This window comes from Nomascus leucogenys, chromosome 7b, assembly GCF_006542625.1.
Source record: "Nomascus leucogenys isolate Asia chromosome 7b, Asia_NLE_v1, whole genome shotgun sequence".
Taxonomy (NCBI): Eukaryota; Metazoa; Chordata; class Mammalia; order Primates; family Hylobatidae; genus Nomascus; species Nomascus leucogenys.
This window is the reverse complement of record NC_044387.1, coordinates 27,091,706-27,118,648: the sequence shown is the minus strand read 5'-3', so window position 1 is coordinate 27,118,648 and position 26,943 is coordinate 27,091,706. Positions and strand designations below refer to the sequence as shown.

At 34.5% G+C, this 26,943-nt stretch overlaps 1 protein-coding gene across 2 annotated transcripts in view; it reads right to left on the bottom strand.

The window, feature by feature from the left end:
* The window catches only part of SCLT1 (sodium channel and clathrin linker 1), a 202,696-nt gene that overhangs the window by 62,298 nt on the left and 113,455 nt on the right, over window positions 1–26,943 (bottom strand). For both annotated transcript variants that reach the window (XM_030815705.1, XM_030815704.1), the window contains exons 10-15: window positions 23,343–23,434; window positions 18,009–18,186; window positions 15,428–15,526; window positions 8,502–8,573; window positions 4,532–4,606; window positions 2,038–2,183 (exon numbers count right to left, since the gene is read on the bottom strand). In XM_030815705.1, coding sequence (XP_030671565.1) covers window positions 2,038–2,183; window positions 4,532–4,606; window positions 8,502–8,573; window positions 15,428–15,526; window positions 18,009–18,186; window positions 23,343–23,434 — 662 coding nt within the window. The remainder of the gene's footprint in view (window positions 1–2,037; window positions 2,184–4,531; window positions 4,607–8,501; window positions 8,574–15,427; window positions 15,527–18,008; window positions 18,187–23,342; window positions 23,435–26,943) is intronic.

Sequence of the window (26,943 nt, the reverse complement as noted above, 5' to 3'; positions counted from 1 at the left end):
AAAATTCTTAAAATAAAGAAGCAACCTTCACATGGTGGCAGTTTTATCACCATGAACCACTCCTTGATGGTCCTATATTGGCATTCTGACCTGCCCATATCTGCCAGTGCTTTGGGTGAACACAGTTAGTGACTGATTTTCTTTGATCTCTACCTCTGCCTTTCTAGATCTTTGCTTCCCCAGCAACTCCCACATTCTTGTAAATTGTTTCCTACATTAAATCCTTTATTCCCACAAAACTCATAGTCTTTTTTCTGTCTAAACCTAGGCTGATAAAGTTCCTAAGAAAATGACATATCTAGGCAATGATAATAAAAGGATGCTAACATCAGAAGATGCTGAGATCAGAAACAACCATAGATTGTGAGCCTCCTAATAGAAGTCTACAATATCATCATCTATGAAGAATTCTTCCAAAAACAACAACAACAACAAAAAAAGAAAGCTAGACCAGATCAAGCCTCTGGGTCTAATCACTGGTTTTTAGGAACTACATGAGACAGAGTAAATAGCGTCAATATACAGGCATGTAGTGGAGGAAACTCTACATTACTAAGAACTCAGTTTTTAAAACAAATTATTCGCAACAAAAAAAATACAGAAAAGGGGACTCCCAGAGATTAAAGGAGATGCAAGACTACAGCACTCAAAGCATTCCTGAACTTAGAAATGGACAAGAGAACTCACACTCAAGAGAAAACCTTTAAATGAAGTGACTAAGAAAAAAATTCATCAAATATACCTTAAAGCACATATAAAAACTTAGGAGAAAAACTCTTTGTATGTGGAGAATGTGGGAAAGCCTTCATTAATTCCTCCTGTCTTGATGAACTTGTAAGAATTGATACTGAGGAGAAGAACTCTGCTTATAAAAAGAATGCATGGGAGCCTTTAGTCATTTCTCATTTCCTTAATGAAGGAAAAGAACTCATATTGGAAAGAAGCCCCGTAAATCTAAAGAAGATGGGCTAATCCTTATTCTTCACTCAACCTTCAAAATTTATCCTGGAGAGAAGCTTTTTGAAAGTAAGGAACACGGGAAGGTCTTTTACCCAGTCCTCACACCTTATTCTATGTTTACGCCCTTTAGGAAATATGTGAGAGTTCACCCTGTATAATAGCTTTATGAATATAAGGAACATAAAGAAGACTTCGATATCTCCTTTTACTGTACACACGCAAAATACTCATAATGCAGAGACACCATGTGAATTAAAACAAATGCAGGAATGATTTTATTCAATACTCCTCCCTTAAGAGACATATGGATATACATATTGGAGAGAAACCCCGTGAATGTATGCTATTGGGAAAAGCCTTCATGTGTGATACTTCTCTTAGTACATACAAGATTTATGCTGGAATAAACCAGCTCCTCCTGCAGGTTTGATCTGGAAGTAACCATATGAGCAGATTATCTGAATAGGTTATTGAAAATTACACATATATTTATTAAACACATTTGCAAGATCTCTTATTAAAAAAATCTTTGTTAAGTAACTTAGTATTTATTTAAAAAACATATTTTGAAAACATATAGAGATTGAGATTTCAGGCAATTCAAATGAGAAAATTTTGTTATATTAGGTAATACCGTCGGGGTAGGGAGGTATAAAAATAAAATGGATATGTCAAATTATAACTTTATCACTTTTATAGATAATAAAATATACAAGATGGATCATTATAGAATATTCACTATAACAAGAAATACACTAAGTATAGGTAGTATAAAAGAATATAAGCAAGCTACTATAATAGCTGCACATTGGTACAAGGACAACAATATTATAAACATCCTATTTAACTGCCAGAAAGGATACATTTAAAAGAAAATGGTATGCTACTGTTAAATCTTTTCTTCCTGCAGAAATTTGTTTTCAGAAATAATCTTGAATAAAATTATATTTGGTCCTAATTTTTTTTTCAACATAAGATACACTGTAAGTCCTACCAAAAAAAAAAAGGTAGAGAATCTGTCAAAAATTGTGTGAATTCTGAAGATGTTATCACAGAAAATCCAAAAGAAAAACTTACTCAATTTCAAGTTGTTTTATTCTATTTTCTGCTCTCGTAAGTCTTAGCTGAAGATCATCTTTTGAACGCTCTGAAACCAGGAATCTTTGGTGCATTTCTTCCAGTTTTCTGGAATCACTCTCATTTCCTCTGCCTTCACGGTAAATCTGCAGAAAATGCTTATTAGGTATATAATATTACAGAAGAAACTGTCTTAATAAACAGTTTAGAAACAGAAATCAATGGAAGAAACAAAAAGCCATGATCATGTGTTCATTTGTTCCGACTGTAACATATGAAACATATCAATAACTAAATCTGGTTCTGTCATATTTACAAAATAAAATTCTAAAAACTGATACATAAAACAATTGTTTTGAGACCATGCTGGGCAACATAGCAAGACTCTGTCATCTAAAAAAAGTATTAAAAAATTAGCTGGGCATGGTGGCTCACACCTGCAGTCCCAGCTATTAGGGAGGCTCAGGTAGGAGGATCCTTGAGCCCAGATCGAGGCTGCAGTGAGCCATGATCATGTCCACTGTACTCTAGTCTGGGCAATAGGGCAAGACCTTGTCTCTTAAAAAATAGAGTTTTTTTTTTTTTTTTTTTGGAATTATTGATGCTCATGGTAAACTATGCAATAATACAAAAATGTAAAGCGGCTGAAGTAAAAATAAATGTCAACTTAGAGATAACCACTGGTGATTCTTTGATGAATACCGTTCAATACAATCCTCTTTTCCAATATTCAAAAATAAAGATACATGACATGGTGCAATAACTAGAACTCTCTGCAAGTGACTCCAGAATCTCACTCTGGGTTACCTGGACAATGATCTAGCTTGGATGGGGCTTCCCCCTTCCTCAGCAGTGGTGGTTGTACCCAAGCTCAGCTTTCCATGCAATGGGGCTCCCTCTTACAGCACAGGGTCTGTAACATCCTGAGAGATCCAAGGTCTCCAGGTGCTAAGCAGTTCACAGGCTGAAGCAAATCCTGCACACAGCTATCCTCAAAATCCAGACTGCCTGGCCAAGTAACCTGTGTCTTCCCCACTGACAGGACTGCTCTGTCACTCTCTATAAAAACATGGAGTATCAGCATGTCAACATTCTGCTACTGGAATACAGATCTACCCGCAGACCCAGCAGTACTTTGACCTTAGAACACTGGTCTATGGAACAGTGGGAGAATAAGGCGCTGTGCTTTCCCTTTACCTGTTGTCTTTTGCCTTGTAAGTTTTACATTTCCCCAAAAGCCTTTTCCTTAACCTTTGCCATGTGATGTTAAAACATTCATCCCAAACCCTGATGTATCATAGGTGGCAATATAAATGGGAACTGATATGCAGATGGAAACTCAGAAGGGACCTATCTTGCAGGAGAGTGGTAACCATAAGTCCTACTTTGAACACATGTATGTTTTTTTTTTTCACAAATGGAATTGTACATTATGTTTTGCTTTGTGTATTACTCTTTTACTGATGTCATAATTTTTTCATGTTCATAATAGATATAGACCATAATCTTTACGTTACATAGCTCTTCTTTGAAAATCGAACTCTGACTCTACCATTTACCACTTTTTACCATTGGGTAAGTTACTTAACCTGTCTATGAAAGTTCTTAATGCAGCACCTAAAACACAGTAAGTGCTCAATCAAATTTGACCTCCCTTTCTTTTCCCAAGGTACTTTAAAAGAGTAGGATATTACTGCTAATAAAAAAGTATATGAAAGAGATGAAAATTTTAAACTATAGACTTCTCCCAATAGTTTTTCTGAAATATCACGGGGGTAAATATTCTTCCTAAGTGTGAAATTAAAATCTGTACTTCTAAAAGGTAAAAATCATAGCAATGCTATAATTTTCTGGTTATATATACCTGTTTTATTTATAGATGGCCTAAGTACCATAACAGCTAACATAAAATTCAAAAAGCAAGTAAAGACAAAGTGAAATTTTGTAGGATGAGGTTTAAGCAAAAAATATAGCTACTTCACAAAATTTATATCTTTAAGTACAAAGTTCAAAGAATACAGCCGCTCTTGGAAAAGAATTGTATCCAGACAACATCAGTATTTAACTGCAGACTCTGAATATATTTAAGAAAAGTGGGAGGCTGAGGCGGGTGGATCACGAGGTCAGGAGATAGAGACCATCCTGGCTAACATGGTGAAACCCCATCTCTACTAAAAATACAAAAAAATTAGCCAGGCATGGTGGCACGCGCCTGTAGTCCCAGCTACTCAGGAGGCTGAGGCAGGAGAATTGCTTGAACCCGGGAGGTGGAGGTTGCAGTGAGCCGAGATCGCGCCACTGTACTCCAGCCTGGGTGACAGAGTGAGACGCCATCACAAAAAAAAAAAAAAGAAAGAAAGAAAGAAAAGAAAATCTTACCAGGACAATACTAACAAATAAAGGAATTGCTAGTAGATGGCATGATGGAAGCAGACAGTAATGTTGCATATTTGCAGTTGGGTTTTAGGTAGTTATATTTCCTTTTTCTTTTTACCTTTTCTAGTTCTTCTTCCACTGCTTTTTTTTCCTTAATGACTCGTTCAATTTGGCCTTGTTTTTCAGCACACTCCTATAAATTCAAGTCATATAATATAAACATTTGGTAATATCTTAAGAAAAGTGGGGAAAAATGGAGAAGTAAAATAATTTGTTCATAATGGGAATATCATAGTTATCAACACAAGTTTAAGGTTATATTGATTTAAAACAAAACAAAACTCAATATTTGAAGAACAACCTAACTCAGGATTTCAGAAATTGCCTCCAGCAGTAGGATGCCAAGGAGTTCTAATTACAGACTGAGGTTGGAGGATTCCAGGGAGAAAAAAATAAATAGAACCCCTTTCTCATACTATAGATTTTCTTTTTATATACTCTTATTAAGTATTTTGAAAAGGGAACATAGAACCAGATAGTGGCACAAAACCCTCAGGGATAACCTATGGCCTAACAGATATGTGGGTGTATAAATTCTAACAAAGTTAACTTTTTTCTTTACAAAAATTACAGCCAACAGAAATACTAAAAATATTTTATTAGCATGAACATAAAGTATTTCTGCTCAAAAGATTTTACTCTGTATTTAGCAAACATATCAATTAGATAATAAAATTTAACATTTTGCTAATGCACCTGAAACAAAAAAATCATTATAATTATTAGTTTTTCACAATTATTTGTATTTATACATTTATTTTGGAGAATGGGTAATGGGTATGGCTTTTTTTCCTCTTTTTTTTTTTTTTTTTTTTTTTTGCTAATTGTGAATCATGCTTTGGAGGAACCCGCTTTGCTAACCGTGCACTACTTACTAATGATGTTCAATTATTTTTTAGAAGAAGTATATTTCAATATGTTTTTAAATTTTAAAGTAAGCTTCTTTTGTGACCCAAAATTAATCACCATTGATTATAATGAAGATCTTTAACCCTACGTTACAAATCAGTTGACAAATTTAAATTTAATATCTTTTATTAAGATAGAACCCTGAGTACACACAAAATGCAACATTAATATTCCACATATTCATATAGTAAGTTGCTTATCTAGGAGAGGGTAGTTTCAGTGCTAAATGTGGGATTTTACCTACACTCATAACTCCTCCCATGTGATTTTTAGTATATATGTTAATAACAAAGTCTGGCTCACACTTCTGGGACTGGCAAGTGGTATATAAAGAAATACATGTGTGAGTATGCTTCATATCCCTCTCCATCCAATCCACCATTTCACTGACAAATGATGATGGCCTAAAGAATATTTGGTTAACCTGGGGGTAAAAAAGGTAAAATGAGACAGTAAAGTTTAAGCCTTTAGAGAGAATTACCATACTAATTCTATTAGAAATGCACTATAATACTAAAGCAAACATTAAAAATTACTGTTACAAAGTTTTTAGAGATATTTGCTTATCACCACTGACATGCCTACCTTTGGGGGAAAATATGACAAAATAATAGATATTTTTTCAGGTACTCATGGAGTATTTCCAAAATAATACTCTATAAAAGAAGTCTCAATACATATTAAGAGCCAATCATATAGACCATGATCTGTGCTGCCGACCTAACCAAATGAGAAATCAACAATAAAAGACAGTGTAGGTCGGGCGCGGTGGCTCATGCTTGTAATCCCAGCACTTTGGGAGGCCGAGGCGGGCAGATCACAAGGTCAGGAGATCGAGACTACAGTGAAACCCCATCTCTACTAAAAATACAAAAAATAAGCCGGGCGTGGTGGCGGGCGCCTGTAGTCCCAGCTACTTGGAGGCTGAGGCAGGAGAATGGCGTGAACCCGGGAGGCGGAGCTTGCAGTGAGCCGAGATTGCGCCACTGCACTCCAGCCTGGGCAAGAGAGCGAGACTCCGTCTCAAAAAAAAAAAAAAAAAAAAAAAAAAAGACAGTGTAAATCCTCATGTATTTAGAAACTAAAAAAAAGACTTCCAAAAAATTCATGCATCAAAGAAAAGATCATAATGAACATTTTATATTACTTCTGTAAGTTTGAACATTTTATAATTAATTTTCTTATTTGATATAGATTAATAGCAATCTGCTACATGGCAGAATAAAACCTTGAATATTCTTAAGATAAACTACACCTTACCAGAGAAAACAAAGGCTTTTCTTTGTTGATCTCCAAAGGGAGATATGTAGCTTGAAATATAATGGCTTCGGCTTTATCTTAATCTATTAAATAATCTGCACACTCATCTAAAATACAAGTTTTTCTCCTTCCTGTGAGCATACCTTAATTTTGGGTTAGCAACAGTATGTATAACTTCCTTCCTGGACTTCATAGTGTAAATAATAGTATAGATGGATAGTATATTAATACTATTAGTCTAGATAGTAAAATTGTTAATAATAGAAAACAATAGCAAGCATCAGGTTATTATGCTTCATTTTTTTAGAAATGAAGCTTAGATTTTTTGAGAAAATCTGTCTTAAAGTAGACAAATATGTTTTCCTTTGAACATATTTTTAACATAATACTTCAAACTTTTCAATCACACAGTATAGTTCTCCCCATAGAATCAACATGACTATGAGATGTTTCATATCTTTAGAAAAATCACTTAGCTATGAAATAGAATTGTTTTACTATAAGAAACACTTTTTGCAATAAACTGAAATTGTCATTCTTTTTACTCTAAAGTGAGTTTAATATAGCTCTGGTTGTTACACAGCTAACAATGATTTGAAAAATCCCTGGAAGTCTTAGCCAGTCCTTGTTCCCTTGAGAATATAGAAAGAATGAATATTCATGCCCTTGCAGAATTTACCATCCATTAAACGATCTTGAACTTTGGGTAGTACCCTTCTACTCCTCTTTTTCCACAAAGATATGAATCTCTTGATAGCTAATCAGCCCATGAAAGAGAACAAGCAAAATAACTGGGTGATAGAAAAGGAAGCAAAACTGTACAACAACAAAAAATTACACGTGACTAACTGGCCACATTGCATCCCACTAATTTTACTTGATGTTCCTACATTATTAAAATAAGTGACATTAAACAAACAAATACAAAATAAATATTCCTTGTTCTATTACATTTGGGACCAATACACAATGATTAAGATCCCATCATGTGCTCTCCAAAGTTTGTAGAATGGCGAAAGAAAATGTGATCCCTGTTTCAGAGTGTTTAAATATACCATTCAGTTGATAAACATTTAAAAATATACTCCGCAAAACACTGTACTAGGCAAGCAATAGGGAAAATAAAGGAAGGCATAAGACTCTACTATGTTGAGATGCTTACAATCTAATTGCAGAGATAAGATTTTCATGGAGAGAGACAGAGTGTGTATGCTCAACATATACCTAATGCATGATAGTTATTACAAGATATGATTCATTGCTAAATTTTGTAATAGAGATAAAAAGTGATACAGGGAGTCAGGAAAGATGAGAGTTTGTGAAGTTATAAACATTTTCTCAATTCTTGAAAATTGTTATACTTTTATTCTCCTGTAAGCAAGGTTATTAAATTTCATTACATCAGATCTTCAAGTTAAACTTCTATTTCCAATCCCACCTCTAGCCACACAAGTATTCTTTTCCTCTCCCCTCTTGGCCTACTCATTCCTCAGTATTCATTTCTTTCAGGAAGCTTTCTGTCTTTCTTCCTTCCCACTGTTATATATACTTTCTCTTTCTCCTTGGTTTCCCAGATAAACTCAGCATATGATAGGAGCTACAGCTAGCAATAGAATCCTGTGCATTCTCTGTCAAAGACAGGTAGTTACAGTAAAATGTGATAAATGTCATCTATCTTTCCTGCTAGAACATAAGCCACAAGACTGCTGCAAACATGTCTATCTGGATTTTCACTTTTTTCTTAGCACCTAGCCAGGGCTTGGTTTAATAAGTATCTTTTGAATGAATGAATCCCCAATAGTATGTATCTTGGCCTTTAAGCAATATTTGGAAGAAAATATCAATATAGTCAAACATACCATTTGAAGGGCTGAAAGTTCTTCTGTTAATCGAGAAATTTGTATATTACATTGTTTTTTGGTGTTTGCAACCTGTAAATTAAGACGTTTACTCATTATTTGGGGCTAGAATAAAAATGATTAATATCTGATAAAAACACTTAGAATAATAATTTTGATAAAAATAAAATTGTAACTTTTAGGGCATAAAAGACATATAAGCACATAATATATTAAAGAGCCAAGAATTTGCCATGAAAGCGGAAGGAGAGTCAATAGAATGGTATATCCAAAAGGACCGTGGTTGTCAAACATTTTGGTTATAGGATGCTTTTACCCACAATTAAAAAAAAGATCTTTTGCTTATAATGGGTTCTATGAAAATCTACCATATTAGAAATGAAAACAGAAAATTTAAAGACATTTACTTATTAATCTCTTCAAAAGTAATTTCTTACTGATTAACCTGAACAATATTTTTATGAGAAATAAGTATATTCTCCAAAACTAAAAATTTTTGAGTGGCATTTTAAAAATACTTTAGCAAATTTCCTTAATGTCTGGCTGAATAGAAGCTAGATTCTGATATCTCCTTCTGTATTCAACCAATTGTGTTGTCACATATCATACAGCCTCTGGAAAACAACACTGCACACGTGTGAGAGAATGAGTGAAAAAGGCAGATGACGTCTTAACAATTATAGAAGTAGGTGTGATCTTGTGGCCTCTCTGAACAATATTTTTGAGAACTGCTGCTATAAAGCAAGTCAAAATTTAATTAGTAACTTTTAAGGTTTTGGGAGGCTGAGGTGGGCGGATCATGAGGTCAGGAGATCCAGACCATTCTGGCTAACACAGTGAAACCCTGTCTCTATTAAAAAAAAAATACAAAAAATTAGCCGGGCGTGGTGGCGGGCACCTGTAGTCCCAGCTACTTGGGAGGCTGTGGCAGGAGAATGGCGTGAACCCGGGAAGCAGAGCTTGCAGTGAGCCGAGATCACGCCATTGCACTCCAGCCTGGGCAACAGAGCGAGACTCCATCTCAAAAAAAAAAAAAAAACTTTTAAGGTGCTTTTGATTCATAAACAGAATACTTTTTTAAATAATACACACCACATCCCAGTATTAAATTACTTTTACATCTGAAGATATTTAAATTAATATTTAATAACATTTAATAAATAACATTTAATAAAATTTAACATTTAAATATCTTCAGAAAGAACACATTAATGTGCACAGAGTATCTGGAAGAATTAGTCACATCTCATCAGGATTTCTCTATGACAATAAATTTTTCTAATAACTATTCATGCTTTTTTAAATAAATAATAATAATATTATATTTATTTATTTATTTTTTATTATACTTTAGGTTTTAGGGTACATGTGCACAATGTACAGGTTTTTTATATATGTATCCATGTGCCATGTTGTTTTGCTGCACCCATTAACTCATCATTTAGCATTAGGTATATCTCCTAATGCTGTCCCTCCCCCCTCCCCCCACCCCACAACAGTCCCTGGAGTGTGATGTTCCCCTTCCTGTGTCCATGAGTTCTCATTGTTCAATTCCCACCTATGAGTGAGAACATGCAGTGTTTGGTTTTTGGTCCTTGCGATAGTTTACTGAGAATGATGTTTTCCAGTTTCATCCATGTCCCTACAAAGGACATGAACTCATCATTTTTTATGGCTGCATAGTATTCCATGGTGTATATGTGCCACATTTTCTTAATCCAGTCTATCGTTGTTGGACATTTGGGTTGGTTCCAACTCTTTGCTATTGTGAATAGTGCCGCAATAAACATACGTGTGCATGTGTCTTTATAGCAGCATGATTTATAGTCCTTTGGGTATATACCCAGTAATGGCATGGCTGGGTCAAATGGTATTTCTAGTTCTAGATCCCTGAGGAATCGCCACACTGACTTCCACAATGGTTGAACTAGTTTACAGTCCCACCAACAGTGTAAAGTGTTCCTATTTCTCCACATCCTCTCCAGCACCTGTTGTTTCCTGACTTTTTAATGATGGCCATTCTAACTGGTGTGAGATGGTATCTCACTGTGGTTTTGATTTGCATTTCTCTGATGGCCAGTGATGATGAGCATTTCTTCATGTGTTTTTTGGCTGCATAAATGTGTTCTTTTGAGAAGTGTCTGTTCATGTCCTTTGCCCACTTTTTGATGGGGTTGTTTTTTTCTTGTAAATTTGTTTGAGTTCATTGTAGATTCTGGATATTAGCCCTTTGTCAGATGAGTAGGTTGCAAAAATTTTCTCCCATTCTGTAGGTTGCCTGTTCACTCTGATGGTAGTTTCTTTTGCTGTGCAGAAGCTCTTTAGTTTGATTAGATCCCATTTGTCAATTTTGGCTTTTGTTGCCATTGCTTTTGGTGTTTTAGACATGAAGTCCTTGCCCACGCCTATGTCCTGAATGGTATTGCCTAGGTTTTCTTGTAGGATTTTAATGGTTTTAGGTCTAACATTTAAGTCTTTAATCCATCTTGAATTAATTTTTGTATAAGGGGTAAGGAAGGGATCCAGTTTCAGCTTTCTATATATGGCTAGCCAGTTTTCCCAGCACCATTTATTAAATAGGGAATCCTTTCCCCATTTCTTGTTTTCGTCAGGTTTGTCAAAGATCAGATAGTTGTAGATATGCGGCATCATTTCTGAGGGCTCTGTTCTGTTCCATTGATCTATGTCTCTGTTGTGGTACCAGTACCATGCTGTTTTGGTTACTGTAGCCTTGTAGTATAGTTTGAAGTCAGGTAGCGTGATGCCTCCAGCTTTGTTCTTTTGGCTTAGGATTGACTTGGCGATGCGGGCTCTTTTTTGGTTCCATATGAACTTTAAAGTAGTTTTTTCCAATTCTGTGAAGAAAGTCATTGGTAGCTTGATGGGGATGGCATTGAATCTATAAATTACCTTGGGCAGTATGGCCATTTTCATGATATTGATTCTTCCAACCCATGAGCATGGAATGTTCTTCCATTTGTTTGTATCCTCTTTTATTTCATTGAGCAGTGGTTTGCAGTTCTCCTTGAAGAGGTCCTTCACATCCTTTGTAAGTTGGATTCCTAGGTATTTGATTCTCTTTGAAGCAATTGTGAATAGGAGTTCACTCATGATTTGGTTCTCTGTTTGTCTGTGATTGGTGTACAAGAATGCTTGTGATTTTTGTACATTGATTTTGTATCCTGAGACTTTGCTGAAGTTGCTTATCAGCTTAAGGAGATTTTGGGCTGAGATGATGGGGTTTTCTAGATATACAATCATGTCATCTGCAAACAGGGACAATTTGACTTCCTCTTTTCCTAATTGAATACCCTTTATTTCCTTCTCCTGCCTGATTGCTCTGGCCAGAACTTCCAGCACTATGTTGAATAGGAGTGGTGAGAGAGGGCATCCCTGTCTTGTGCCAGTTTTCAAAGGGAATGCTTCCAGTTTTTGCCCATTCGGTATGATATTGGCTGTGGGTTTGTCATAGATAGCTCTTATTATTTTGAGATATGTCCCATCAATACCTAATTTATTGAGTTTTTAGCATGAAGTGTTGTTGAATTTTGTCAAAGGCCTTTTCTGCATCTATTGAGATAATCATATGGTTTTTGTCATTGATTCTGTTTATATGCTGGATAATGTTTATTGATTTGCATTTTTAAAAGTACTGTGAAGCATACTGATGCCAATAGTATATCATCAGTAAATTTTATGATCTAAAGGTCTTTGAGAATTTTCTAGTACAAGATGGACTATTTTGAAAATATGATGTAAACTTTGTTTAGAACATTTACAATATTGGCATGTACTTTATATGGTTAATTAACATGAGTTATCTTTTTGAAGGCCTGCCAAGCATATTATTTCTGGGTCTATTCTAGTTCTTTTTTTTTTTTTTTTTTTTTTGAGACAGAGTCTCGCTCTGTTGCCCAGGCTGGAGTGCAGTGGCGTGATCTCCGCTCACGGCAAGCTCTGCCTCCCAGGTTCACATCATTCTCCTGCCTCAGCTTCCAGCTGGGACTACAGGTACCTGCCACCACGCCCAGCTAATTTTTTGTATTTTTAGTGGAGACAGGGTTTCACAGTGTTAGTCAGGACGGTCTCGATCTCCTGACCTTGTGATCTGCCCGCCTCGGCCTCCCAAAGTGCTGGGATTGCAGGCGTAAGCCACCGCGCCCAGCCTATTTTTGCTATTTTTTTTTTTTTTTTTTTGAGACTGAGTCTCGCTCTGTTGCCCAGGCTGGAGTGTAGTGGCACAATCTCGGCTCACTGCAAGCTCTGCCTCCCGGGTTCATGACATTCTCTTGCCTCAGCCTCCTAGTAGCTGGGACTACAGGCACCCACCACCACGACTGACTAATTTTTTATTTTATTTTTTGTATTTTTAGTAGAGACGGGGTTTCACCGTGTTAGCCAGGATGGTCTCGATCTCCTGACCTCATGATCCTCCCGATCTCCTGACTCCATGATCCTCCCGCCTCGGCCTCCCAAAGTGCTGGGATTACAGGTGGTGAGCCACTGCACCCGGCTGGCTCTTTTTAAGGTTATAATTCGATTTAGACTTTTCCTATGAATAATTATATTAAGAATCAATGTATTCTGTTTATTAAATCAGTAACAATAACAGAATTTATTGAGGAGTACTGTGTGTTAGGTACTATTCAGAGTGCTTTACATGTATTATCTCACTAATTCTCACAAAAATCCAATGAGGTTGTTATTATTTCCATTATAGATGAGGAAGACTGAGGCAGAGAAATTAAGTCATAAATGTTCTATAATATAAAAATTTGGGTTCTTATAAGCCTTGTCATGTCTGTCGCTCTCTCACATAATTTCTAAAATATGTTCTTTTTAGTGTCTAGAAATGATACAGCTAACTTGAGGGTTTATGACAATAAGAGGGTACATATTTTGAAATACATTTATAGTAATCCTGGCAAATTCAGACGAATCAAACTGTTCATGCCTTTTAAAAGGACTATGTATAACTATTGACACTGATGGCATATCATATGTAAACTTCTATGCTCCAAAGGTCATATGGAATTTCCTAGAGTTAGTATCTAATGAAACAAAATGTAAACTTTTGTCATGTGAGGAAACACACATTTCAGTGAGGTAGTTTACTGTGATTGGGGTTTTGAAGTCTGTAGAGGGACTAATATCCTTCTCTTGTCCTAACCTCACTTTATATAAGCATTTCCCTCTATAATTTTATGAATAGTAAGGACATTTATAAACCAAATAGTAAGATAAACTATTAAGAAATAGGAAAATCCAATAATGGCACTAGCCATGATTTAAAATCAAAAGTAAACAATGTATTTTTTTTACAAATTTTATTTATTTGAGAGATATCTAAGAAATAAAGTATTTTCATATTTTAAAGAAATAAGCCACTGTAATATTTTTGTTCAATTTTATAGCCAGAACAGAAATATGTGATAATTTATTCACTATATTTACTTTAGTCAATAGGAAGAGATACATGTAAAGTTACTCTCAATTTAACAGGTTAATTCTACATATTTGAAGGAAATGCCGTGAATAATTTGGAATTAAATGAAATTCACAGAACAATACTAAAAATAGTGGCTATCTCTGGGTATTAAATTTGTAATTTTAATTTTCTTTTATACATATTTTTCATTTATACATATTTTCTTATACATATTTTCCATTTCTTTTTACAATGAGTATATATCACTTTTAACAATAATTTTAGAAGTTTACTTAAAAAAATCAACTTGGCAACAGTGTGGAACTCAGAGGGGGCAAAGAGCCAGCAAAATGCCTGGCACACAGGAAGTGCTCAATAAATACTTCCTGAGTGAATATTTGTAATGGCAGGAAAAGGCTGGCTACAGGAAATCAACAGGAACACCTAACGAAGGAACAATCTGGGACTGACTACAGGAGTAAGTTCAGTTTCAGACATGTTGAGCTTCAGATGCCTGGTAGGACTACATATTTGAATAGGGAAATAGTTGGATTTTAGGAAGCATCTGTATTTTCTGTTTGCAAAACATTTGGAATGAATGAGATCACAATGCTTTTGAAAAATTCTACTTAGATTATTTAAAGCTTCATGCAAAAGATGACCTTCATCAACCTCAAAATCAATTTGAATTTATTTTAGGATAAGAAAATACAATTAGAGGAATGCTCATACCATGAATACTTGAATAAAATTTTTTTTATCATTAAAAGTATAAAGTTTATTAATATTTATTTTAAAAATATGTCATCAAGAATATTTTAGGCTACAGTCCAACATTACAGTACTCTCAACTTCACAAATAGGAAAGACAGAGCTCCTGCAGAAAGGATACAGAAGATTAGAAATTAAAAAGCCCAGGGTTTACTCTGAACTCTGCCTTAAATTAAAAATTTTATCTTGGGAAATTATCTAATTTCAGTCATATAAAGACGAAGTAATAGATTTTTTCTTTACACCATGATTCTGTAAAAGTAATAGATTTCTAAGAAATACTTCTGCAGGAAGAAATGTTATACAGTGGCTTTGTGGAAATAAAAATTCTACCACTTAGTTGCTTGGGAGAAAGCAAACATTTTAACTTTATTTTTTCTAAACTGATGAAGTTTTGAAAACCAGTTTAAAACTACAGTTCACCTAGGAGAGAAATAATATTGCCCACAAAAAATACAGATAAGGAAAAAAAAAGGAACATCTTTATTTTATCCAGTGGAGGGCTATACAGTATATCCCACTATCCTACTGGAGATAATTTTAAAGGAAAGGAGCCTTTACTCAGTTCCTTTAGTTAGTTTTTAAACACTTATGTTAATAATTTCATATAGAGTCTTTATAACTATGTAGGCAAGTATTTTAATTTTAATTTACAAATATTTAGGTAGAATTTAGTTTTTAGTTGTGACTTAAATTCTGAATTTTAAATATAATTAAAAATTCTTACTTCTTTCTTGGTTCTTATGGTAGCATCTTGTACAAAACGAGAAACTGTCTCTTTCATTTTCTCTATGTCTTCTTCTTTTTGCTTCTCCTCAAGTAGAGCCTTCAGAAAATAATCATTTCATGTTATAGATAACATCGTTATTAGTAAAGATAATAACAGGTAAAAACCTATCCACTAGTCACTTTCTATAAACACCTTATTCAAAACTTCTGGGACATCTCTACTTGAATATCATGTTGAAATCATGAATGATATTTATTTTCCCTAACCTCCTCACCTGCCCTTGTCCTAACTAAAGATACTTTCTCTATGGTATTTATTTCACCCAATGTTTCTAACACCTTTCTAATCTCCACAGCCAGAAATCTTAAAACCATTGTTGAATTTTCCATTTTTTCAAGTCCCTATATAAAGTAAATCATCAAATCTAGGTATTGTATCCTTATGAGAATCTACTGAATTTCTCTCTTTCCATTATTTATTATTATTCAAATTATGTCACTCATTAACTCATAACTTGATCATTGCAGACACCACTTGTTTTGTCTCTTTGATGTGTTTCTATCATTCCAAATCATTTCCATCTCCCACCAAATAAATATTGCCATAATCCTAGCTCTGCTGTCAGTCACACTCCATTTCCTTGCTTCTCTGTGAAGCAAAACTCTGTAACTTATTCATCTCCAAGACCTTTCCTCTCAGTCTCTTTTATACTCCCTGGAATCAGGCTTTCACGACCATGATCTCCATATTGATTATCTATAAGTAAATTTTCAGTACTTCTTTACAAGCAGCACTTGAAATATTTACTTTCCTCTCCTTGTTGTACTTTCTGAATGTGATTTTCAGCACATCACACACAGTACTGGTTTTCCTCCTATCTCACTGACCATTCCTCTTCAGTCTACATTGCTGATTCTTCCTCATCTCCTGAACCTCTTAATACTGGACTACCCAAGGTTCACTTCTTGTCCCCCTCTCTATCTGTCCTTCTTTTAGTGGTCTAATCAAATCTCATGGTTTTAAATATCATTTATATGCTGACAATCCCCATATTTACATCTCTAACACAAACCTTTTTCTGGGCTTGGAACTCCTTCAATTAGGCCAAATTGAATCCACTTTAAATCAACATGTAAGTGGCCGGGTGTTGTTCCTACCATCTTCTAAAGGTACCATACACATTCTTACCTCTGTTTTTTTAAAAATTGTTTTTTAAGATAAATTTCCTCCAGCTTAAACAAGTAAGATAGTGAGAAGTAACAGCTGTTGTTATGTAATAACCTTGAGGGGGAGAAGGGGAACTACGCTAGGCTGTACTTCCTACCTTGTTTGTATGATCGGTTGGGAGAACCTTTGACTTTGAACAAGCAACTGAAGACAGGAACCCTCTAGCAATTAAGCAATGAGTCAAGGAGCAGCTTAATATTGTAGCCATAGACGGCCTCTGTGAGGGTCTGTTGACTTAAGATTTGAGTGAGAAGATTTGGGAGGAGGATGGGCAATGAGTGTTCCTACTATTTTCTCTGTCCACTGTGCTCTACACAAGATGTTTATTTTTAATGGCTTGGTATAAGAGTGCTCATACAAGTAGGCTTCAGAGGGTAGAGATAAAAATTTTTTCTTGACCTTAATTTTTCCAGCTGATTTAGGTATTCGACACAATTCCCAAGCATATTGTCTATTGTGTGCCTCTTAACCATTCTAAAAGACAGTATTCAGATCACAGATGAAAATATTAGTTGAAAGGCATGATAAACACCTTAGCATTCCCACAGTTAGGATTTAGATAAGTAATTCTTTTTTATTTATTAGCTTCTCAATATCCAACTTACACTATGTTCTGTTTTAGAGCTCTCTTGAAAAATCCTCTGTAAAAAAGGGAAATAAAAATAAAACAAAGCATTTCCTTTGTACCCGTATTCTGCATATACTAGGCATTCAGTAAATGTTGGTAAATAAATTAATGATTTAATGAACTCTACATAAGGGAGGCTGCAAAATAAATATTAAAACATTTGTTTTGTGACTTCAATAAACTTAAATGTATCATTCATAGGGAAGCAGTATATGACAAGGAACACTATATTTAGTAGCACAGGAATCACAATTGTTAGAGAATTAAAAAAGAACAGTGACATGAAGACTTCAGTAAATAAATCTTTAAAGCCAATTAAGCTTCTGCTTTATTAAAGTAACTGAGTATATGATGAAGAGGAATAGAGATGGGTAAGATTTATCAGATTCAACTGAATAAAATATAGGGTATACTGAAGTAAAGCAGTGTTAACAGTTTTTTTTTTTTTTAAGTATGAGAATACCGGGGATGAAGATTAGTTATGCAGCATCTGGGAGAATAAGAAAGTCTGATATTTATACATTATTTTAGAAAAGAATTGACATTTTATCATATTATGATATCTGGTTTTACCATCCAAGAATATGGATGATTACTAATGAACAGAGTAGCAATTTCATTTTCATGCATTTATTCAACAGCTATTGAATCCTTTACTGTGAGGTCACATGGGACAACAGTCAACATTTTATTATATCTAAACATATTTACTAGCTTTCTTACCTGACTTTTTTGAAGGTTAGCTTCTTCTAAGAGTTGCATGCTATTTCTGGCTCTTATAATAGCCTCGTATCTCTCATTTTCTAATTCATTGCACTTTGCTTGTAGCTCTCTGGTCTGTTTTTCCAGATGTGTATTTTCTGTTCTTAATTGGTTGGCTTCTTGGATTGTCACACATAATCTAGAAATCAATAATTACAATGGGAAAGTTAAACTTTTTTAAAGGGAAGGACGGACATTTACTGAGCATCTACTACAGGACAGGTATTATGCCAGTAACTTTCACACGTATTAATATTTTCTCATTTGATACTCATTACCCTTCTATAAAGTAGGTTTTACTATCTCCGTATCTTCATTTTAAAGAACAACAAACATACTCAGAGAGGTTAGGCATTTGGTTAAGGTCACACGGCTAATGAGCAGTGGGGCTGAGACTGAGCCTGGATTTTCTGATCCTAATTATGTTATACTTGTTATGGTATCACATTGTATTATATAGTTACATGACAATGATATAAAGCAAACCCTTAAGAAATGAGTTGTTCTTTACATTTATATGGTCTTTTCTCTTTTCTCCCCTTTCATACTCTTTACCCAGATAAGCTATGTTAACTTACTAATGTATATCTTAAAATAATTTTCTCAATATTCATATGATGATATGTACATATCTATATCTATATATATATATATACTCATATACACATAAATATACACACATATTATACATACAGCTAACCACAGGAGCTTTTTAAACTTTTGTTATAACAATAAAAATCATAGTATACACCCTCTTCTGTACTTGCTTTTCTCATCTAATAATATAGAAATCTCATCAAGTTAGAAAGGCTCCTTCCTTTCCTAGTCTAATGAATGTAACCTCATTTCACTGTTAATTTGTATTTCTATATTAGAAAGTTTAGGCATATTTTCTTCCTTTTGTAAGCCATATGGATTTTGTTCTTTGAACTTCTTCTAATCTTCTTTGCACATTTTTTTCTGATGGGTTGTTTACTTTGCTCTTCCCTTTATAAGAACTCCAAATTATAAATATTAACCCTTAGTCTGTCCTTTATGCTGCAAGTATTTTTTTTTCCAAATCCACTTTTTTGTTGTTGTTGCCTATTGACTCTATTTAGGGAATCTTCACCACACTAAAAATTTAATACAGCTAAATTTGACTATTTTTTTCAACTTTTGGGATTTCAGTTTTTATAAAGATGGTCTCGTTCATCCATAGATTGTCAGTGTAATCTCTTAGATTTCCTCCAAAGATTTCCATGACTCTAATTTTTACCCCTAAATTTTTAATCCTGACTCATTTGAATTTACTCCTAAATATGATGTAAGAGAGAAGTTCAACTTAAGTTCCAGACTAATGGCCAGTTGTATGAATACCAATAGTAACGAATGAATTTCAATACTTCTATTATCATCCCCAAAATATGCAAATATCATATATGCAAATATAATAATTTACTAGTAGATTGTTTCATTGGTCTACTTATTTATTACATGCTCAACTCATTCTAATTTAATTATTGTGGCTTTATAACATGTTTGGTAAGACATATTTTATAATTTTCTTTGTTATTTGTTATTTTCAAGCATTTCTTTTTTCTAAATAGTAGAAGCAGCAGCCTTCTCTATTCTCCCCACTACCCTCCACTACCCACATCAAAACCCTCTTCCTGTCAGTCAAGTGGTTTATTTTCTCATGCATTTGGTAATTTTTGATTAAGTTCATATCTGTCTAAACTTAATCTGTGGGAATCCTGAGGGGTCTGTGTTCAAAAATATTTTCCCCAAAGGTTTACTATTGCTTCTTCCATGCACCAGGACTCCCTACCAATCTGTTGCCACTTTAGTTTTTGGGGCTGAGGTTTCCAAATGAACAAATGGTATAATATTAAACAACAGGCTCATACAAGGGCAGAGTTATGGTTACACATTCTCAGAGAAGACTACAATGATTGTTATGATTTCTTTTTTCCATTTGGCTACATGGTGGAATTAGTTTTATTTGTTGGCTATTGTTGTTAAGAAGCAGGATTTTTTTCTATTTTAGTCTTTTAATGAGACTGTAGTTCCTTCAGGGGTTCCAGCCTGCCTAAGGACATTTACCTTCTTGCGACATTATATAGATCCAGCCCTGACTTCTTTGGCAGGGAAGTCATTTATTTATCATTCTTGTTTTAGCTTCCTGTTTTTTTTTTGTTGTTGTTTGTTTGTATGCTTGAGAATTCCCAACTATATAAGTTGAGCATTTAAATGTAATTAAACAGTTCATGCTATAAAGTTTTTATGCTATTAGCATTCTAATATGTAAGTTAAAGAAACAACTTCGAAAACAAATCATGTTGTAATTTATCAAGATGCTTACATTAAGAGGGTTTTTTTTTTCAGAATATTTAGTCTGACATATTATGTGAATGGAATAGTCTGCACAATCATTATTAATCATTACTTTGTTTTCCTCCATTGCTAACCTGTGTTACAGAATTGTTGGTCTATTCAAATATCTGCCTCAAATCTTAAGAATAGATGTTAATTGTATATTATGTCTGCTGTATCTGGCTTTTGTTCTTCCTTTATACTGATAATATTAGAGTTTACCTGAGCCAAGAAAACAGGGATGGCTAAGAAATCCTCCCACCCTTGTTCTCTAAATCCCCTCTATCATTTTGTGTTTCAGAATAGAGTTAACAGCATAAAACAATCCTACTCTCGCATATTCCAAGACCCACCTCCATCCCTCCTCATGACTCCCATAAGACTCATGCACACCTCGTTTATCCGCCTATATAAAACCTCCCGCCCCTTCCTTTTCTTTGAAACCTTCCTCATTAATGAGCATTCTCCCTACTGCAATAGCCTGAATAAAATCATCTTCTGAATTATCTGGTACATTTGGTCTTTCACAGTACTAAAGACTCACCCAACTAAATCTTGAGGAAAAACAATTGTATCTAAATTCTGTTTTTCAATCACTTTCATATTACTTTTTTCAAGCTCTCATATACATATATCCTATGGTAACTTAGCTTTTAAAATGTCTTCAGCCTAGGAAGTGAGTATTTGCTGAAGAAATGAGAAAAAAAGTGATTTGGATTCTGATTAAGTAATGAATGATATATAAATCTGGGTGCATTGTTTAGTAAATATGGGTGAACTCTCAAATATCAATTCAGGTGGATAGTGGCAGCCAAACCAAGAGTCAATTATATTACTGAATAATTTTCTTTCCCTAACAATTTAAGCATATGTGTAATGAAGGTAAGAAGGTATTGGGGGTGATTATACAAGTAAGTGATGCCTTTCAATCAGACTTCATTTAAGTTTTTACTTATTTTTTTAAAAACCCTATTTTTAATAGTACTATCCATTGGTTAATTTTCCCTATTGATGATAATCCTTTGTATTTGTTTAAATAGGTATAAATGTTGTTTAAGGACTTTTCTTTGTCACCTACGGAGATAATCAGATATCACCAGATACTGGCCAGTCCTAGAATTCCAGAACCTAAAACACTGGCTGGTACAACAGTAGGTGCTCAACACACGTTGAAAACATGATGCTTCACCTGTGAATACGAAAGCCCCTCTTAGGAGGGAGTCTTAAAGACTTTTCTTCTAACAATGTATGGAAAATCATATCTAGTCATACTGGGGCATATCTCAACTATCTCTTAGACCTTTTTCTACTACTCCTGTTCAGTAGGCATAAAAATAGAAGTTTCAAGTATGCTTTGCATATGTCTCCTTTATACTGCCCAAAATTACCACAAACAAACAAACATATAAAAATTATTAAAACTTCATTTCACTTCTTTTCTTCTCAAATCTAATTATTATTGATTCCTTCAAGGATCATACTTGTTTTCCTCTACCTATATTAGCTATTCTAAATATTAGTACACAAAAGGCATTGTTGATGTGGGGGGGCAGGCATATATTTATTGTCACTTTTATTATAGTCATTGTGTCAAATGAAAAGATTTTATTAAACAGATAAATTATTCATTTATAGCAAAATAAAATCATCAAAGCACTTGGAAAATGTCATCTTTTCAAGATGACTTTTACCATCTGGTTAAAAATTACTTCTTAGCTTTAGAAAAAGACAAATATATATTCTCCCTACCTAAAATAAAGTCCACAATCTATTATCAAGTCATGTGGCTCAGGGTGTACAAAGAAAAAAGATTTTTAAAAAAGTACTACATGGACCATTCTGATATACCAGTGTCCTATATTCAACAGTTTGCAACTATGATGGTATTGGCATTTGAAATGTGTGGGGACATTTGGTAGTTACAATGCTAAGGGGTGCGACTAGAATTTAGTATTTGGTGCCGGGGATGCTAAACATCCTGTAGTTATTGGCACAGTCTCAAACAACTAAGAATTGTCTCACTCAAAAAGCCAATACTCCTGTTGAAAAACATGACACCAATTGATGATGGCTATCAGGGCAGAGATGAGTGATGAGTAAAGGTATCCGAAGGGGCACTGCAAATTAGAATTCCCAAGAACACAAGGGAGAACAGTACTGGGGAGCAGGATGCACTAGCACCTTGCCTTCTGGAAGACCAAAAGAATTGATGATTAAGTTTCAGCTTGCAAGATTTTTCTGACATATTACGCCCAGGATACAAAAAGAATCTACATTTAGCTCTTGAAGCTAATCCTTTTTGTAGGATTTATGGTTCATGATCCCTAAAAAATAGTTTTTAAAAATAACATTCCTCTCCTTTCTTTGCCTTCCATTTTAATGGTTTATTTCTACTGTAACTGTATTATTTGTAGAAGTACAGAATTATAGAGGGATTGAGGTAATATCAAATTTCCTCTTAACTATGATTTTAAAATTTTAACCGCTCTTTAGAAGAAAGAAAGATTTCAGGTTACTGAGGGTCAACTATGTTCACACCAAACTCTGCAGGATGACCTGAGGAGAAATGGAAATAAAGGTGTGCTTTGTGCTCTGCAGTACTGATACAAAAGCATGATATCAAGGGTTTTATTTGTCTCCCAAAAAGTACTGGACTAAATGTGGGACAATTATTCTCATTCAAAGTTAAATTAACGTACTTAGTAAAGGTTCTAAAATCATATTAAACAAATCATCTTTGAATATATATTCAAAGTATAGCAATGTGTTGAATACAACTTTTAATAAACAATGTCGATTAAATCAGGTTTTACACCTATGATTATAGTTTTGATTTAGAGTTTATAAAATATTTATTCTAGTAAATATCACACACTGAAACTCTATTATAAAATATCTTTTAAAGCATATCAACGAAGCTAGGTGCATTTAACAATTTACCTTATTTCTAATTGTTTTATACTAGACTGTAACTGCTGTAAGCGCCTATCTGATGCTTCCTCTCTTCCATGGGCAGACACCACATCCTTCTCCTAGAAAATAAAGAAACTAGAAGCTTACTTTGAGTATGTGAAAATTCAATACACCATTATACAGCATAAAGAAAACAGTTCATGCTATAAAGTTATTATGCTATTAGCATTCCAATACGTACATTAAAAGAAACAATATGACTTTGGAAACAAATCAGGTGTATAATAAAAAGGAGGGGAGAACTTCATCATCAATCCTGTGTTAATAAAAAATACTCAAAACAGTTATTGCACATAGATTTCTACCAATATTTCAAACTATTTCTATAGTACAAGTCTAACAAAACGAGAGGGATTTCTATGCAGATAATCTGCCTTTAGAATATGCTCTCTTAACTATATTATTCTATGTCTCATTAACTATCAAGGTAATCACAGGGTCTTTCTTCTTTGACATAGTGATGCTTTGACCCATATTAATAAATTTTATTTGTATTAATTTTCTAAGGAAATTTCTTGTTCATCTTTTCCTGCTTCATGTGTTAACAAATATTTTTTATGATGCCATAACTGTTTTGTGTTTTTCTTTTTTTTTGAGACAGAATCTCACCGTCGTCCAGGCTGGAGTGCAGTGGTGCGATCTTGGCGCACTGCAACCTCTGACGCCCAGGTTCAAGTGATTCTCCTGGCTCAGCCTCCCAAGTAGCTGGGATTACAGGCGCCTGCTACCGCACTCAGTGAATTTTTTTATTTTTAGTAGAGACGGGGTTTCACCATATTGGCCAGGCTGGTCTTGAACTCCTGACCTCGTGATCCACCCGCCTCGGCCTCCCAAAGTGCTGGGATTACAGGCGTGAGCCACCGTGCTCGGCCAAATTTTTTTCTTTCTTTCTTTTTTTTTTTTAGGGTCTTGTTATGTTACCTAGACTACGCTCAAACTCCTTGGATCAAGTGATCCTCCTGTCTCAGCCTCTCAAGTAGCTGGGGCTACAGGTGCACACCACCATGCCCAGCCTAAGAATGTAATTTTAATTCCTCTATTGCTTTTAGCTATATCTGTTTGAACTATTTTTTAGTGGTTGCTGTAGAGATTACAATATGCATCTTGAACTTATCCAATTTATTCAGAGTTAATATTTGGATAATAGTTCAGAGAAAACACTGGAACCTTGCAACAGTGTATATCCATGTACGATCCCAGTCCTGAGTGCCATTGTTGTCATATATCACATCTGCACAGTTTACAAATCCATCAAATACAGTGTTATTAGTTCTGCTATAAGCAGCCATCTTTTAAAGATATTAAAAGTATGTACACGTTATTTCATATTTGCCATTTCTGTTGCTTTTAGTTTCTTCTTATATCTGAGTTGCCATTTGGTGTCATTTCCTTTTAGCCTAAAGAACTTCCTTCAGAATTTTCTGAATGCAGGTCTGCTGGGGACAAACTCTCTCATTTTTGGTTTATTTGAAAATGCCTGTATTTTGCCTTCATTTTTGAAGTATAATTTCACTGAATATAGAATTCTTAGTATTTTTTTTCTTCAGCATTTGAAATATATTATTCTAATACTTTCTGTTTCCACAGGTTTTTTTTTTCCTCCCTTCCAGCCTTCATTTTTGATTCAGGGGGTACATGGGCAGGTTTGCTACATGGGTAAATTGTGTATCAGGGGGTTTGGTATACTGATTATTTTGCCACCTAGGTAATGAGCAGAGTATCTGATAGGTAGTTTTTCAATACTCACCCTCCTCCCATCCCCTACCCTCCAGCAGGGCCAGTGTATATCGTTCCCTTTAGTATCCATTTGTACTCAATGTTTAGCTCCCACTTATACATGAGGACATGCAGTATTTGGTTTTCCGTTCTTGAGTTAATTTGCTTAGGATAATGGCCTCCAGCTGCATCCATATTGCTGCAAAGGACACGATTTCATTCTTTTTATGGCTGTGCAGTATTCCATGGTGTACACATACCACATTTTCTTTATCCAGTCTGCTGCTGATGGGCATCTAGGTTGATCCTATCTCTTTGTTATTGTGAATAGGGCTGCGATGAACATACATGGGCATGTGTCTTGATGGTAGAATGATTTATATTACTTTGTTATATACCCAGTAATGGGATTGCTCACTTGAATGGCACTTCTGTTTTGAGTTCTTTGAGAAATCTCCAAACCTCTGGCTGAATAGTTTCCATTCCCACCAGCAGTGGATAAACATTCCCTTTTCTCAGCAATATTGCCAGCATCTGTAATTTTTTGACTTTGTAATGATAGCCATTCTGACAGGTGTGAGATGGTATCTCATTGCGATTTTGATTTGCATTTTTCTAATTCATAGTGTTGAGCATTTTTTCATTTGCTTGTTGGCCACATGTATATCTTCTTTTGAAAAGTGTCTGTTTATGTCCGCTGCCTACTTTTTAATGTTTTTTTTTCTCTTGTAAATTTGTTTAAGTTCTTTATTGATGCTGGATATTACAACTTTGTCAGATGCATAGTTTGCAAATATTTTTTCCCATTCTGTAGGTTGTCTGTTTACTCTGTTGATAGTTTCCTTTGGTATGCAGAAGCTCTTTAGTTTAATTAGGTCCCACTTGTCAATTTTTGCTTTTTGTTGCAATTGCTTTTGGAGTCTTCGACATAAAATCTTTGCCAGGGCCTATGTCCAGAAGTGTTTCCACAGTTTCTTGATGAGAACTCAGCCATTAATCTTATCATTGCCTCTCTGTTCAGGTCATTTTTCTATTGCTACTTTCAGGTATTCTCTTCATAATTGTCTGTCAGTATCATTGTGATGTATCTCAAAGTGATTTTGTGTTTACTCATTGAGATTCTTAAATTTTAACGTTTTCCACCAAATTTAGGAAGTTTTCAGCCATTATTTCTTTAATTTTTTTCTGCTCCCATCCCCCTCCCTTTGGCAGTTCCAATTACACTTATGTTGTATTGCTTCACATTGTTCTACGGATTTCTGAGCTCTTGTTCATTTTTCTTCAATCTTTTAAACTCTCTGTTCTTTGGACAGGGAAATTTCTACTGACCTGACTTCAAGTTCATTGATTATTTCTTCTGTCTTTCCCAATCTATTTTTGAGTCCATCTAGTGAAATTTTTATTTCAGTTGCTGAACTTTAAAGCTCTAGAGTTTCTTTTTTAAAAATTATGCTCCAGTTCTCAATTATCTATCTCTTCCTAGAGACTTTAATTTAAAAACAGATTTTAATTCCTTGAACATATATATAATAGCTGACTTGAAGTCTCTGTCTGCTAAATCTAACAGAGATCCATTTACAGTCAGTTTCTAATGGCTTCCTCCCTCAGCACCTCCCCCGCAAGTGTATGTCATGCTTTTCTGTCTAGTAATTTTTGAAAACTCGATAGTGTAGATAATACATTGCAGTTACTCTGTTTTGTTCTTTTGAGCATTAAATTTTTATTTTTATTTTTTAGTTCAAGTAGACAATTATCTTGCTTGGTCTTGAAATTTGAAATCTGTTCCACATACAGTAGGTAGCAGCTGATATCCGTAATTAGTTCTTACTGCTTTCCACTGTTGCTTTTATAA